The sequence below is a fragment of the Vulpes vulpes genome, chromosome 16, assembly GCF_048418805.1.
Source record: "Vulpes vulpes isolate BD-2025 chromosome 16, VulVul3, whole genome shotgun sequence".
NCBI lineage: Eukaryota > Metazoa > Chordata > Mammalia > Carnivora > Canidae > Vulpes > Vulpes vulpes.
Window position 1 is genome coordinate 91019495 of NC_132795.1, and position 16693 is coordinate 91036187.

Below are 16693 nucleotides of genomic sequence, written 5' to 3' on the forward strand. Positions count from 1 at the left end.
GAAGAGAGGTAAAATATTTCTGAGTACAGGGCAGTGAAAACAAGCTTTTAAAATTTTATTTTCTGAAAATTATTTTACCTAGTCAAAAGGAAAATCAAGTAGGAAAGGTGTGTGTTTCTTAAAATCCTGTCACATTCTTTTTTTAAAAAAAATCCTGTTACATTCTTTTTTTTTTTTTTTTTTTTTAAGATTTACGTATTTGAGAGAGAAGGAGAGAGAGAGATAGAGGAGGAAGAGGCTGAGAGAGTCCCAAGCTGACTCCGCACTGAGTGCAGAGCTGGATAAAGGGCTCATCGATGACCATGACCCCAAGATCACGATGCCAGCAGAAACCAAAGAGTCAGACAACCAACCAACTGCACTACCCAGGCCCCTAATCCATAATGGTTATTCTTAATAAACATTCTTAAAAGTTGCATGTGGAGCTCCAAGGAATGCATTGATCAGGTTGTTTTGTTCACATTTAATAGAGGGCAGGTAATCTCAAATGATATAATTTCGATTTTGGCAAATGTTAGTTTTTACATTTTTGTAATTAAAATAGTGTTGCCCTATGTCTATAATTTTAAAAAATGGACCAGTATTCTCAAATGGTTCAATGAAGCATAAAAATAGTGATAAAACAGTAATGTAAATACTATAATTCAAAGAAATGTTGTAAATAAGACTCCAGTGAAAATATAAATTATCAATCTGTGTGAGCTGTGACAAATCTATATGTGACTTTGCACAAGGAAATAAAAGTGTAAGTTGGTAGTATAACAGTAAGTATTTGAAAATTGAATTTTAATGAATGGGCAATCTATTAATGTTACTCCCTAGGATTTAGTGACTCCCTAGTCATTGTTAATCAAAACACGGTGGCTTCTCATCAACTGAGATTTTCTAAAGCAAATATTAAAATCATGGTTTCTAATTGGTACAGAATGTGAGCTCTGTGAGGGCGGAGATTTTATCCCAATACTTAGCACAGTGCTTTGAGTGTGGTAGTTGTTCACAAGATACATGTTAATAAATGCATAAATTTTTTACTACAAATATCATCAAAGAAAATCAGAATCATAAAACTATTATTCAAACTTGTATTTCCTGTAGCAAAACTAGGGACAAGTTATACTGTTGCCTTAAAGCTTGCGAAATCAGCTGAAAGTTAATAAGATGTTAATAAGAGAAAGTAGAATGAATTATTGGCAAAATTATTTGATTGGATAACATTCCTGGGCATTGCAAGCATCCATAGCACACAATGTTGAAGAGCACTTACTTCGGCCATCCACTGTTCAGCATGGCATTTATGAAGAAGTACTCAACAAGTTATTTGTTACTGATGACCAACTGCAGGATTTTGGTAATTATTTTGTAAACTGTGGTGTAAAGCTGGAGAAGAGGCATGTATAAGGTCACTTTGAGTAGCTAGCAAGTATGTCATTATAAGAATGAAAGAAGTTCAGCAGTCACCCATAGGCTTCCTGTTTCTGCTTTGATTGTTTGAGGACAGAGTGAATATTCTAAAGATGATCAAGTTGTGACCTTTAAATATACTTTTTTTTAGCTTATGTGAAGAAAAATATGTAACATTCTCATTTCCTCCACTAAAGTATAAAATACTTGTTATCAGGGGAAAACTGATCACATAGAAGTTTTAGAAATGAGAAGTGGGACACTGATAATGCCAGATAATTATTTCTCACCAAGTATACCTTAGCACTATGTTCAATATCTAAAACAGTCTACTTCAGGGATAAAATTTCATGGTTTTTTAATGTTGAAGATGTCAGGATTTCTTGAGAAGACTCAACTATGGCACAAAAATTTAACTCTTGCACGACAGTTGACTTTCTTTGGAGGAAAATATAAGTGATTCATTATTGGAAATACTTAAAAATAGCATCCAAAAGTTGCTACAAAATATGAAGAAATATCCAGCAGATCTCACAAAATCCGCTTTGCTAGCAGGCTATGTTCTACTCTCTATAAAGCCCAGTCACTAATTTGGTGATTTGCTGTAAAAAGAGGGATCTGGAATGATATTGCAGCTCTCTCTGGCTCCCATGTTTTCGCCCTTGCCCTGGGATTCTTCTTCATCTTGGCTTGTTTAGCAGATTTCCAAAAATGTGCATGAGTTCTACCCTCTGAAAACCACATTCATTTTCCATCTCACCTCACCTGGGACAAGCTTCTGCAAGAAGGCTGCTTTCCTTTGGTCCATGCTTAGTGCCCTGGTAAGTAGGGTTCTGCTTGATTTCAGCTGGCTGCTGTTTTTTTTTTTCTCCCACTGTTTGAGATGGAAATGCTCTGATTTAATACTACATGGCGGGTACTCAGTGCCCTCCCAGATTGTGAATTCCTACTGCTTTTCTTTGCCTCTCCTGTCTAACCTTATTATTTCAGAAGATGTTAATTTTATTATCTTGTTCACACTAAATATAGTCATCCAGGAATTATTCAGAGGAAAACACTGGTTGGATGCTTTATCTGGTTACCTGGCATTTATTCCAGTTTTTGAAAACATAGAAGCAGCAGAGGTCAGTTTACTTTTTATGATTCATCAAAGACTCAACATTTTATGGGAAATGACCACTAGACCTTGGTCAAGAATACGTACTGACTTTATAGGAGATAAATTAATTGAATTTAGCAAAAACTTTCTCAGAAAGAGTTCCTAATTCCAACTCAAACCTTTGCTGCAATACTTCTGGTAATGGTCCATTTATTTGTAATGTGTAAAGATCTCATAATTACACTTACCTTGATATACGCAGTCTTTGTGCACTGGCACATCACCATCCCTCAAGTAATTTGAAAGGTCAGAAGAGAGGATGGTGTAGACCAGCAAGTGTACTCTAGGGTCAGGACTTGTATTTAGTTGATCCACAATAGGATAGTGGGGCCAATGGTTTATGGCTATCATCCATTCAAATGGTTAATGTCTCTGTGGTGTTACTGCTACATTTTGAATATCATCAATGCCTGTAATAATTCTTGAGGATTTCTTGCTCCAGATTAACAATAGGAGACTGGCCTACTGAATCACCAGAGGATGCTTTCTATAGACTTGTTTCTGTCTCTATCTGAATTTCATGGCAGTTAAGGATGCTCCTCTGTCTCTACCAACTAGGCCCAGGTTAGCCTTTCCTAACTGGATTATGCTATGGAACTGGACAAAATTGTTTTTTTTAGCATATAAATTAGATCCTGGAATTAGTGTCATCTCAGATTCAATGTGCAAAGGTTCATTATGGCTAACTGCAAAGATTTATTCATGGGAAGCTAGCATAGAAACAATTTCTTGAAAGGACACTCTCTTATAGCTGAAAAATAGTTTTCTTTTCTTTTTTATTATTTGAGAGAAAGCAAGCACCAGAGAGAGAAGAAGATAGGGATCTTGGGGAGAGAGACAGAGGAAGAGGGAGAGAGAGTCAAGCAGGCTCCACACTGAGTGTGGAGCCCACAATGGGGCTTGATCTCACCACCCTGAGATCACAACCTGAGGCGAAACCAAGAGTCTGGCACTTAACCAACTGCACCCCGCCCCCAATGTAACCTAAAAGATAGTTTTCGGATGCAGCTTTTCTATACTTTCATGTCAACAAAAGATCTTGGGTCCTGAGATAGAAAAAAAAAGTCTATTTTTTAAAAGAATAAATATTAAGTTCTAGGTACTTTGTTAGAATTATTACTTGAGGTTTTAGCAGGTACAAATCTCAATAAAAAAAATTTCAGGTTTGCAAGAAGCATGATTTCATTTTTCTGTAACTCAACTCAATTTCTATTCCAAGCTCTGACATCACAAGGGGTGGCAGACACTTAATTGTAGTCAATTTGGCAGGAACTGCATCTAAACTGTGGGGATTTACACAGTATCAGAGTGTCAGAGGAAGGGGATGGAGCACTTGATCCTTGCTCCTCCTCTACCATGGTGGCTCCCCCCCCCCCCCCCCCCCCTGGTTTCTATCTGCATCCTTTCTCAATTGCAGGAGTCCCCATAGATTGCTGCTTGGTCAATCTGGGTCTATCAGCAAGGCCTCTTTAGGCCTGGTGGTTTCCATTTCCTCTGTACCCTTCTTGGGGTCTGGAAATCATCATATTAGGTTTCCAGAACCTTCATGGTACTATGTAAGGCTTCATTGGCAGTTATGGTAGCTATTAGCCACATGTAGCTATTTAAATTTAAATTAATGAAGATTAAATATTCACACTCCAGTTTCTCAGTTACACTAGCCACAGGTCAAGGGCTCAATAGCCCCAAGTGGCTAGAGGCTACTATATTGGACAGTCAGGTATAGAACATTTTGTTCATCACAGAAAGTTCTACTGAACTGTACTTTAAAGTCTTGGCTGAATTATACATACAGTTCAGCTTTTTTTCTTTTCTTTAGAGTCTTGCCTTCTCCCTCTGGCCCTATCAAGCAAAAAAAAAAAAAAAAAAAAGTTAAGTTATCTCTCCCTGCTCTCAGATTCCATAGATAGATCCTGCTATTTCAGTTGCCCCTCTCCATGGCTTATGCCAGAATAGAGAATAGTGCACTAAGTCTTATTCCCAGGGACCCACCAACATCTAGTTTCTCAATACTTTCCTCCCAACTCTTCTTCCACTTCCAGCTGAGGAAATCCATTTCTCATCTTTATAAGAGGAAGTTCTACTATTGTCTATAGCAGCACTGTCCAATAGGGATATAATGTGAGCCACATGTATAATTTAAATTTTTCCTGCAGTCACATTAAAAAAGCAAAGTAACAGATGGAATTCATTTGCTGTGTCTTATATTTAACTCAATATATAAAAAATATTATAAGTTCAACACATAATCAATATAAAAATTATTAATAATATATATTCCATTCTGATTTTATATGCTAAGTCTTTGAAATTGGTGTGTATTTTATTTTATTTTATTTTATTTTATTTTATTTTATTTTATTTTTTGGTGTGTATTTTATACTTACAGCACATCTCAATTTGAACTAGCCATATTTTAAGTGTTCAATAGTCACCTGTGGCTAGAGGTTATCATACTGAACAGTGTGGGTCTCTTAAAAGATCCATTTCATTACTCCCTAAAGGGCTGGGATTTTGAAACTCAAAAACCAGGGGGAAATTGCCCATTTCTCTGCATTTTGTTATATTCCTTTGCTGAAACAATGAGCAAAGACCAGCCTACATGAGGATATGTTTGACGCTGAGAGTGTATTAGGGTGGAGTCTAGGAAGAGAAAGGCCATAGGAAAAAAAGAGGTACCTGAACAAATAAATACTACGGAAAGCATCAGTATTTTTAAAGTATTAGCCTCCCATAGTGAGGTTTTTTTTTTTTTTAGGACATATGAATTGCTGTAGGATTGCTAGGAGTAAATTTGTTTACTATGGGCTTAAAAGAAATAATTTTGGGTTGGCCTGGTGGCTCAGTAGGTTAAGCATCCGACTCTTGATTTTGGCTCAGGTCATGATCTCAGGGTCATGATATCAAGCCCCTTATTGGTCTCCATGCTTGGCGTAGGGCCTGCTTGAGATTTTCCCTTTCCCTCTGCCCCTCCCCTCATGCTGTTTCTCTCTCTCAAATAAACAAATAAATCTTTTTTAAAAAGAAATAATTTCATTAGCAGTTAAAAATTGCAGTAATGTTGTATATAGTCTAACTGCTATGGTAACCAGAAAACAATGCAAAAGCCTGCAGTGCTATTATTGGGAGTAAATCTCATTACTATGACTAAGGCACAGATAAGTTCTATTAGTAGTTAAATCCTGCAATAATACCCTGACAACTTTTACTGCAAAAACTGTAAAACCTAAATATAAAAATTTTTATCACCAGGAATGATAATAATTCAACCCTTTGGTTGCATTTCATAGACTAGAATCTCCATTTTGAAGGTTTCTGAAACAGTGACTTGCAAAGCTGCTGTGTGGAAAATAATTTCTATAATTTCAAAATTGTCATGGCAAAGAAGATTGAAAGTTTTGGGAAGGCATTTTCCACTTCTTCATAGTCTATCTTCACTGTGAGCTTGATGATATTTAAAAGCAAAAGTTGAAATTATTATTTTTTGAAATTATTTTAAATGTTGAATCTTCTGTTAAGTAAGACACCTATACAATTTTGTACTCAACAACTGGGTCAAATGAACAGCACCATCAAAGTAACATACATCCACAGGTCTATTACATGCAGAGTAAGCCTGAGATGGAAGGAAATGATAAATCAAGACCTGAATAAACAGGGGATAGAAAGAGTTTGAAGTGCAGTTCCCCTGTGGAAGGGGAGAGAGTCAGAAGGATGTATACACTGGTAGGTAGAAAGAAGGGGGCCTAAAGATCTCAGCTAATATATAGTGTGAAAAGTGGTCATGAGGATTGAAGGTAAATGAATACTAGTAATTATTATAAAATTTTGAGTCCACATAACCATATTGGTTTTCCATTCTTGGTAATCACTGAGTCAGGGGAAGAGGAATAATGTTCAATGCACTTTTTCTTTAGTCCTGAGGTAGCTATTTTTAGTAGCAACTAAGTATTGCCCAAGTATTCTTGCAGGTCTGGCTGTTTTCCTCTTGACTGTTTATGAAACAAACACAATGGTGTGTTATTAATAAACATTTATTAACTTTACTATGTATCAAGTACTTTACCTACATATCTTTCATCTTCTCAACATCCCAGAAAGGCACGCATGGATATTTGTTTGACAGAATAAGAAGCTGAGACTCAGAGAGGTTACGTAATTTGTGTTATTTTCTTGCACGCATGTTGAGTAGCTGTTTCTGAAAACTCTTTTCAGAATAGAGATTGTATCTTTTATGTACTATTCATAGCATTTATATGATCAATACTCAGTTGTTTTCAATAATTTTCAGCTAAGCAGATGAAAAAATCATAAGATAGTGGATATGGAAGATTCTTCAATAAATTTAGTTAGCAGACAAGTTATTAAAAAAAAGTTATGAGAGAAGAAGTAACTGGTGGAGACTCAAGGAGCCAGCCTATGAATTTGAGCTTAGCAGCAGAATAATGTCAAGGTCTAGTCTTAATTATTTCTTTTATTTTTTTTAAAGAATTATTTATTTATTTGAAAGAGGGAGAGAGAGACAGAGTGAGGAGAGGGAGACAAGCAGACTCCCCACTGGGTGGAGAGCCTGACATGCAGCTTGATCCAAGGTTCTTGAAATCATGACCTGAAACAAAATCAAGAGTCAGACATTTAACTGACTGAGCCACCCAGGTGCCCCATTAATTACTTCATTTTTTTTTAAAATTTTTTATTTATTTATGATAGTCACAGAGAGATAGAGAGAGGCAGAGACACAGGCAGAGGGAGAAGCAGGCTCCATGCACCGGGAGCCCGACGTGGGATTCGATCCCGGGTCTCCAGGATCGCGCCCTGGGCCAAAGGCAGGCGCCAAACCGCTGCGCCACCCAGGGATCCCTAATTACTTCATTTTGAACCTTGGTCTCTTCTTATCTACCTGGCTAGAATTAAAAAAGAAGAGTTTACATCCAAGAAAAGCTGTCTTATAAGAAACTTTTTGCCTGGGCACCTGGGTGGCTCAGTGGTTGAGCGTCTGCCTTTGGCTCAGGTTGTGATTCCAAGGTCCTGGGATCGAGTCCCACATCAGGCTCCCTGCCTGCTTCTCCCTATCCCTCTGCTTCTCTCTGTGTCTCTCATGAATAAATAAATAAAATATTAAAAAAAAAAAAAAAGAAACCCAACCCTTTGTCAGTCTCTTGAGAAAGATTCTCCAGGGCTCCTATATACTCTCTTCTCCTTGTTCTTTTTCTTCTTCTTCCCCAAAAGAAAGACATGTATTTAAAACTGATTGTTGGTTTTTTTTTTTTTTTTTTTAACATTTATTTAGAGAGAGTGCATTCAGGGGGTTGGTGTTGGGGGAGGACTAGAGGCAGAGGGAGAGAGAGAGAAAATCTCAAGCAGACTCCCCACTGAGTGCAGACCCAGATGTGGGGCTGGATTTCACAAACACTGAGATTATAAGCTGAGCCAAAACCAAGGGTTGGGTGTAACTGACTGAGGTACGCAGGCACCCCAAAACTGATTGCTTTTAAGATAATTTCTTTACAATAAAGCCCCTCTCTCTTTTCTTTTTTTGTTTTTTTTGAGGATGAGAAAGAGTATTAAATGAAACCCGGTTAATCACATAAGAAAGTTTGAAAAGTTCTGAACAACAGTAATAATTAGGATGCAAAACTCTCCTGATTATTGTGTGGGTTGTTCCTGAAGGGCAACTTAGATTAAAATAGTATATGACCATTTCTATAAATTAGTCATTAAAAAAAACCCATACGCTTAAAGTCTGTTAATGATGCAGAATATATCACTATATGAGATCATAATGGCTGTAGGTTGTAGTGACTTAGTAAACCACTCAGGAAGGACACTTGAGAACTCTAAGATGCATGGAGAATAAGAATCAATATAAATATTATGGTTATCTTAATATTTTAAAATTAAGACTGTAGCAAAATAAACAATATCTATGTCCTTTCCTGTTAAATGCACATTGTGTTCTTGTGGTATTATTAGAATCTCTTCCTTTATTGGAAGTGGAAATAGAATTAGATACTGGATTCCAGCCTTCAGTCTGTCTCCCCATCTCTCCTGATTCTTCAATCTGTCTCTCCTTTCTCTTGCTCTTCTTGTGTCTATAGATGTGATCAATTCTCACCATTGCCCTCCTGCCCTGTCCTTCAAAGAATCCTTCCCTAGACCCTGATATCTTTCAAGCTTTGTTCATGCACTCTGCTCTCCATCCTTCCTAAGATTAACAATGGCCCTTAATTGTTTCCAGGAACTCACCCACTTGTTTTCTTTTCACATTAGCTACCCTCTCTCTTTTCAAACTCTATGCTGATTGCTTATAAGGTGCTCCTACTTCTCTGACCATTCCTCCTCAGTCTCTTTTCCACTTTACTCTGCTTATTCCCCTAAATCATTTTCTGCCTTCCTTACACCAATAGGTCTGCGAACTACCTAAAATTATTTCCTTCCTTCCTTCCTTCCTTCCTTCCTTCCTTCCTTCCTTCCTTCCTTCCTTCTTTCTTTCTTTCTTTCTTTCTTTCTTTCTTTCTTTTCTTTCTTTCTTTCTTCTTCTTCTTTCCTTTTATTTCTTTTCGATCTACCAAAAATTAAAAGCAGATTTCTGTGTTTCATGTTAGGATGTATCACCCTCCTTGGGTTAGTGTTTATAGCTTTCCTCCTATTCTCAAAAGGCTCCTTGGCTCTTTTGAAAAGGTTAAGAGCCCCTGCCCTCACACTCTCCTTAGGTCATTTCATCCCCTGCTTTGCCTATAACCACCCTTTTGCTATGCCGGCCACTCTGGAATCATTTACAAGGAGAAGAAGACCAGAGCGAGGAAAAGAAACCAAGATTCAAAGAAATGTTGAAGAATCAGAGCAAGAAGAAATTGCACCGTCAACATTTAGTTTTCCAGCTCAGCTTATCGTACCCCGTTGAGGACCAGCAGACTGAATGTCAGGCGTGGGTTGGCAGGGTCATGACTTCAGCGTGTCAAGGGAAGGAGCCCAGGAGGAATCGGGTGGCACCAGGGCTGTGTGCGCAACCACACTGGTTGCTAGTGGCGGAGGGGAAGGCGCACCCAGCTCCTAGGGTGGGGAGAGCAGAGCCCAGGAGAGAAAACCCCAGCAGCCACACTGGCCGCAGCTGCAGCGCAGCCAGCCCGGCTCTGCTTGCACTGACCCCAGCCAGAAACCCAGCCCGGCACCAGCGCGCTTTGACGGACAGGCGCCGTGAGCAACCGTCTTCCAGTTCACCATAAACACTCCCTACTGCTCCCGCCTACCGTGTCCCTCTGCCAGCCAATCAGAGGGGTGGGCGGGATCGTCCCTGGGGGCGGGCTCCATTTTTTTTTTTTTTTTTTTTTTTTTTAAAGAAGGGTAGACTGTGCGCCGCGTTCCTGCTGGGGGAGGATAAAAAAAAAAAAAGGCTCCAGAGCTAGGGGGTGGAGCCTCCGTTGACGGGCACCCGGATCGGCCAATCAGATGCCCCCAGCCCTGAAAGGCCCGGCCCCCGAGGTGGGCGGGGCGCGCGCGGGGCCCGGCCAATGGCGGCGGGGCGGACGGAGGTTGAGCCGCCGTGGGTAGGGTTAGTGTGAGAGGCGCGGCGGGGGAGGTAATGATGATGGTGGCGGAGGAGGAAGGCGGGGGAGGGGGTGCTGGGCTCTGAGCGGCGGCTCCGGCAGGGTTTTGTAGGGTGGGGGCCGGTCGCGGGGCGACTCCGTCCGGGAGGGGGCGGGCGTGAGGCGCGCCGGCCGCCTGAGGGGCCGCGGACCCCGGCTCCCGCGAGCGCCGCGGCTGGCTCGGCTGTTCCATGTGGCTCCGGCGGGGATGGAGGACTCGGTGGCGGCGGCGGCGGCTGCTGCTGCGGCGGCGACGGAGGAGCGGCGCTGAGGAGGGAAGCGGGCCAGACCCAGCCCGACAGCGGGATTAGAGGTGTGAGGAGGGGGGCGGGAGCGGGCGTGCGGCGCGCCGGGGCTCGCGGAGCGGGCTGGGGTCTGTGGCATCGGCCGGCTGACAGGGACGGCGGCGGCCCGGGGGTCCGGGCTCGGGCGGGCCGTGCCCCTGGGGAGGCGGAGGGAGGCAGCGCCCCCCGCAGCGTGCCCTCGCCCCGCCGGCCCGTGCTGCGCGCCCAGGCAGGAGTTTCCACTTCCCTCCGGTTGGCAGCGAAGGTGGCGAGCCCGAGTGGCCCGGGGCCGGGAGGTTTCCCTCCACTCCCCCGTCCCCATCCGTTCCCCCCTCCGGCCGCACAACGGCGTTCCTCCTCGCTGCTTGCTGCGTTCCCAGCGCATATCCAAGCGACTGGAGGCTATTCATTATCGGCTGAAAAACAAAGTTTATTTTAAAATGTTACCACTCCTCCCTCTGACTGGCGGTGGACGTGAAACAGCATCCCCCAGACTTTCCCGCTCTACTCGCCCTTCCGCGATGCTCGGAGGAGGGGTGGGGGCGGGGGGGGAGGAGGTGGTAGGGCCCCGGACTTGGCGTTTCTCGGTGGTCGGTCGATGCTGATCACCTGATGTGTTGTTGCTCCACGGTCCTCGGCGTGGACCGTAATTTCTCCCCTGATGGCTCGCATCCTTGATGTTACTGGCATTTGAGGTTGGTGTTCTGTTTCATTGTTTGAAAAAAAAAAAAAAAAAAAAAGAACCTGCGGGGAGAGCTGAGGTTGTCTGTTGCAGTGTTATCTAACACGGGTGGTTAGTCACTCCCCATGCCTCTCTCTCATATTTTTCTCTCTTTGTTTTGCTTTTCAGCCCTCCGGAATACACAGCATATAGCCCCCCCTGAGGTGGAATGGTGATGTCTCCATGAGGGAACCTCCTCTCATTCATCCTGTCATGTGTATCATACTGTTCTCGCCTGGGCCATTCATCTGAGATGGGATTTACCCCGTGAAACAGGGAGAAGACTTATGGACCCCCAACATCATTTCAAGTTGTAGTTGAGTTTTTTTTTTTTTTTTTTTCTAAAGTACAGGACATACATGCAAAGCTCCTCTGCTTTGGGCCCTCTGCTTTGTTAAAGCCGCTGTCTGGCTGACCCAGAACTGCTCCAGTTGACGGATCGTCATGGCTTCAGTTTGGAAGAGACTGCAGCGTGTGGGAAAACATGCATCCAAGTTCCAGTTTGTGGCCTCCTACCAGGAGTTGATGGTTGAGTGTACCAAGAAATGGTAAGCTATACCTGGGGTCAAGCGTTTGCTGTGGCCCGAACTCGCCGTGGCCTAAAGTCTGCCGCTTCTGACAGCAGACTGTTTCACCTTTCTGTAGTGCAGAGAGTGTGTACAAGCTGGGCAGGGAACCAAGGACTCTAACAAGTATTGTGGTGTGCACTGTTGCTGCTGGTACCATCCCTGTGGGTTTTAATTATTGCACTTCACTATGGCTCAGAGGACTGTCACTGTGAGAGCTTACTAAGTATAGTAGATTTGGTCTCGAGGTCTTTCATCATTAGTGTTAGGCATAACTTTTATTTTTTACTTTTTATTTTTTTTATTTTTTTTACAATTTGAAGGAGATACAGGGAGTGCTATTGAAAATTGCGAACATGTGCATAAGTATGATTGTAACATGTGTTTTGATAGAGTTAGAGAAAATCTATATTCTTGCAGGGTGCTGGTGATCTATTTTATTTTGTTCTTGACTTTTCATTTTTCTTGGCTTAAAACAAATAATTTTTCATTATTTGAATAATGGAATGCCAGTCCATACAGCCTTAGAAATTCTTTTGTTATATGCTTAGTCAGGCAACTGTATTTTATTTTAATTGCCTAATGGGATACATTTCTTGGCCAGACTTAAGGAAGCAATTAGTAGTTCTGGCCTATGATTTGCTTCTTTCTACTTGAGCAAAGTAAATTTAGGGCTTTCTTTTCACTGTCTTGAATGGGAAGCAACAATTCTTATTTACTAAGAGAAAAAAGAGTTAATGTTAAGCAAGTAGTCCTTTGGGTTTTGATTTATCACAGTGTTTAAGTAGTATTACTGCAAAAATAAGTCCATTTCATTGTCCATAAGGACTGTTGTCTCTTGTCTGTATTGCCTCTCTTTTTAACATCCTTTTTTATTAGATGAAAAAAATAACTTACTCTATTTAAAACTCTTAAAGCATATTTGAATGGTGCGAAACTAGTTTCTGAATACTTTTCTCTTGGACTTACTTGTTAGGAGTGTTATTTTACATGCAATTCAAGAAATGCATGCACTGATTACCTACTTTACACTAGGCATTGTGGCTTTAGAATTGAATGTGACATAATCCCCACCTTCAAGGAGCTCCCAGTCCAGGTTAATGACAGTCATGAAAATAAATTCACTGTGATAGGTACAAAAGTACAAATATGTATGATTTTAATATGTCTCCATCATGTAACAGTTGGTTATCCTTGCAGACAGGTTTTTTTACTTCTCTGGGATTTAGTTTTCGTATCTGCCAAAGAAAAAAATGGTACCATTTCATAGGAAAAGTTATTGTGAAGATCAAATGAGTTAATGCATATAAAATGCTTGGAACAGTGTGAGGCACAGTAAAGGCCCAAGAAATGCCATTACCACTTACAGAGTTGATAGTGGAGGAAACAATTCTTTAAGGGTAGAGGGTAAGGTCTTGGGATGGCTTCCTGGGATCTGAGTTAGGTTTTGAAAGATTCATAGTAGTTGGCCAGGAGGTTAAGGGGAAAGAAATGAAGGATATTCTAGACAGCCACAGCCTATGCAAAAAGTATGGGGGAGTTAAATAACATGGGATGTGCAGGAAATTCAAGCAGTGTCAGTGTCATTTGTTAATAATGGGGCTTAAGGTGCAGTATGGGGGTAGTGCAGTGGGATATGATGTTAGAGAGGCAGGCAGGATTCCAATCATGGAAAGTTATGTGCTTGGACTACTGTATGTGGCTTGGATTTTATCCTGTGGGTGATGGGGAGAGGAACACAGTGAAAGGTTTTGAGCAGAAGATACATTAGGTTTGCATTTTGGAAAAATCACTTGGATGATAGTGTGGAGTAAGGATCATAGTGAAAAGGGTGACTGGAGGCAGTGATGGCTGCCTACTGTTGCAGTAGGTAAGGTGAGAGAGAGAAAAGGCTTAGACTAAGGCAGAACGCAGGTAATGGAGAGAATAGACTGAAGGAACACTTAGGACACAAGATGGATAGGGCCTGGTGATCATTTTTGTCAGGGGTCTGGAAAGATGGGGGTGAGAGAGAGGAAAAGGTCTAGATGACCCCCAGGTTTCTGGTTTGGAAGAATGGGTACATTAACCAAACGAGGAAATGAGGAAGATCTTCATTACAAGTTTTTTTTTTAACTGAGAGTATACTGAAGTATCATTCTTTAAGATGGTTAAACTTGAGTCTCTTTTTAAAAGGGATATAGAACATATCAGAGGATTCTTTGGTTACAAAATCAGTTTCTTCCCCATAGTTTGCAGTATTGCTGAATTTTTTTTCCCTTGAGAAGTGTGTAAGTTATTGTTAATATATTTCAATATGAAAGCAAGAAAAAATTTAACTCAATTATATATAAATTATATATTATATATGTATATATATATAATATAACTCAGTTATAGTTGAATTGATCATTTTTTGGGATGGCCATTATGGTACACCTATTAAATTAGATCTTTATGATAGGATATGGCTTTAACACTAGAAGCATTTGGATGTTCTAGAATTTCCAATTTTATAGTAATAACATGGAAGATAAATTCCAAGTATCAAAAGGATAAGAAAATAGATCTGATATAGAGACGAAGGAATAAACTATAAAAAGAGAGAACAGATAGCATTCCATTGGGATTGTGTCTTTGAAGGTAACCTGTGTATGTAGGTTCCATTACCTTTTAGAACCCTGCTACTTAAATGTTTTCTGAGAAGCAGGAACATTTGCAACACCTTGGACCTCCTGTTAGAACTGCTGACTCTTAGACCCTGCCCTAGACCTACTGAGTCAGAATCTGCATTTTAGTATGCATATTGGAGGTTAAGAAGCAGTGTTTTAAAATAATGCTTTCAACTTCCCTAAGTGTCCATTCATGACTCCAGGATAAAGTATATTCAGAATACACTGACTTCTGCATGAATTTAAAACTCAAGGAACGAAGATGAAACTCTTGTCAAGAGGTTCAGGACAGGCATATGTTGATGGAAGAGGGTCATGGGAATCAGGATATGTTTTTCAAGGGAGAATGTGTTCTTTCTGTGATTACGGAGAGGAGAATGTTTCCCATGTTCTGTTGTCATGGCCATGGGGTATGAGCCTGGACATGACAGATAACAGGATGAAGGTAAGGGTTTAAGGATATTTTTTTAGATCTAGGCCATGAGCAAACTCACAGTACTTTACCTTTGATCAAAGGATGGATTCTATAGATTAGAGGATTTGGGGCTTTTGCTTTCTCAAAGTTCTTTTCTCTGTTGCGTCTTACAGTATTTCACCTTTGCTCTGACTGACAGGGTGTGAGTTTCTTTAGTTCAATAGAGTCAACTTTCTGATTCTCTCTTGTAGTGGTTCTAGAACTTATGTCAGGAACAAAAATGACTTTCATTAATCTGAAAGAAGGGCACTATAATGTGAGGTCCTGTTCCTCATCACTCCTTGATTGCCACGTTAAGGCTCTAGCAACTTTGGAGATAATAGGGATTTATATCCTACTTTTATTGTTGTCGCAAAGTCATTTAATTATTAATCACGTATTTGATGAAGCTCTTGGCAAGTAATGAGACTGGCCATTGGAGATGAGTTTGAGAGAGAGACTGTGCTTTTTTCTTAGTTTATTTCTTACCTGGTTCCTTTATCATTTGCAGGCTTTTAGATTCTGAGAGAGTCTTCCATTTTATGAGCTCTCAGTGGTTATTTCAGGTATTTATGGAAACTACTTGAAAGTTGGCAAGTTGTGGTTATAATTTAGGTTGCAGAACTCAGTTCTGGTAGGAGCTACCTAATATATGATGTGAACCATTATGGATGAGTATATATTATACTTTGTATATGAGTCTCTATCATCTACCTATATGAACATTTTTATTTAGGTTTTTATATTTCATCTAATTCTCAGTTATGGCATTAAAAAAGTATTTAAAGTACTATAAACTTCTCCCAGAAAGGCAAACATATTTGTTTCTAATCTTTCCATGTCATGTAACAATTCCTTTTTTTAAACATATATTTAATTTAATTATAATTTATTTTAAAAATAGATAATACAAGATGTGTGTGTGTGTGTGTGTGTGTGTGTGTGTGTATGTGTATCCCTTAAAGTGACTCCTCGTTTTCTCTATTATTCCACACCTCTTTGCAAACCTTGTGATCTCAGGATTTGAAAAGCAAAAAAACAAAACAAAACAAAAACAAAAACAAACAACAACAACAACAACAACAACAACAAAACCCAGCTCTTGCTAGTGCTTAACTTTGTGATGCTGGCCTGTTAGATAAAATATAAACTCTTTAATCTGATATTCCAGGCTCTCTTTAACTGATCCCAATTTAGCTTTGCAGTTAGACATTAGAATGTTGCATGTACTTTAAATATTAACTTGAGTTTATGAAGGCCAAATTACATTCATAAGTACTCAGTCAAATCCACTTCTTTGGATGGCTAAAGCAAGCATTTCTCTATTGGCCATTTAATGGAGTGAGATAGAGGTACATCCGCTTTCATGTAAAGAACCTACTTTTAAAGTACATTAAAAAAAAACAATTGGACACAAGCTTTTTTTTTTTTTTTTTTTAATTAGGAGTTTCTGGAAGGTCATTGTGTTTAGAACAAGGGGTAGGTAGATGATAAAAAGGTGTGGCCTGAGAAGTAGATAGGGGTAAGTTAATGCATGGCCTTGAGGTTGTGCTAAGGGCTTTTGGATTTTAAGTGTATAGAAAGCAACTGGAGAAATTTGAGCAAGGAAATGATGTAATATGATTTACATTTTAAAAAGATTATTTTGGATGCTGTGTAGAATATGAATTGTCTTGTGTGAAAATGGAAGCAGGAATACTAGTTAGAAGGCTATTGGCAGTAGCCTGAGTAGCAGTAGGGAGGTAGTAGTGGAGGTGGTGAGAAATGATCAGATATATTCAGGTAACACATATACTATCACCACACTTTACTGAGGTGCAACTTAAACTTTTGCATGCAATAAAATGCATCAATTTTAAGTGTATATAATT

At 40.1% G+C, this 16693-nt stretch overlaps 1 protein-coding gene and 1 long non-coding RNA gene across 28 annotated transcripts in view; both read left to right on the forward strand.

Annotated features, from left to right (window-relative positions):
• LOC140595954 (uncharacterized) overlaps positions 1-764 on the forward strand; it is an 80766-nt gene extending 80002 nt beyond the window's left edge. Inside the window, exon 6 of the long non-coding RNA XR_011997957.1 lies at positions 190-764. This is a non-coding gene — a long non-coding RNA (uncharacterized lncRNA). The remainder of the gene's footprint in view (positions 1-189) is intronic.
• A 9267-nt stretch (positions 765-10031) lies between these two features.
• The window catches only part of EHBP1 (EH domain binding protein 1), a 320237-nt gene continuing 313575 nt past the window's right edge, over positions 10032-16693 (forward strand). For 6 of the 27 annotated variants that reach the window (XM_025992713.2, XM_025992711.2, XM_072742380.1 and 3 more), the window contains exons 1-2: positions 10319-10459; positions 11281-11699. In XM_025992713.2, the coding sequence (XP_025848498.2) occupies positions 11596-11699 (104 nt within the window). In that variant the 5' untranslated portion in view covers positions 10319-10459; positions 11281-11595. Of the gene's footprint in view, positions 10140-10266; positions 10460-10631; positions 11126-11280; positions 11700-16693 lie in introns of those variants that run through there. The other 21 variants (XM_072742376.1, XM_072742370.1, XM_072742381.1 and 18 more) reach the window with 12 other exon arrangements.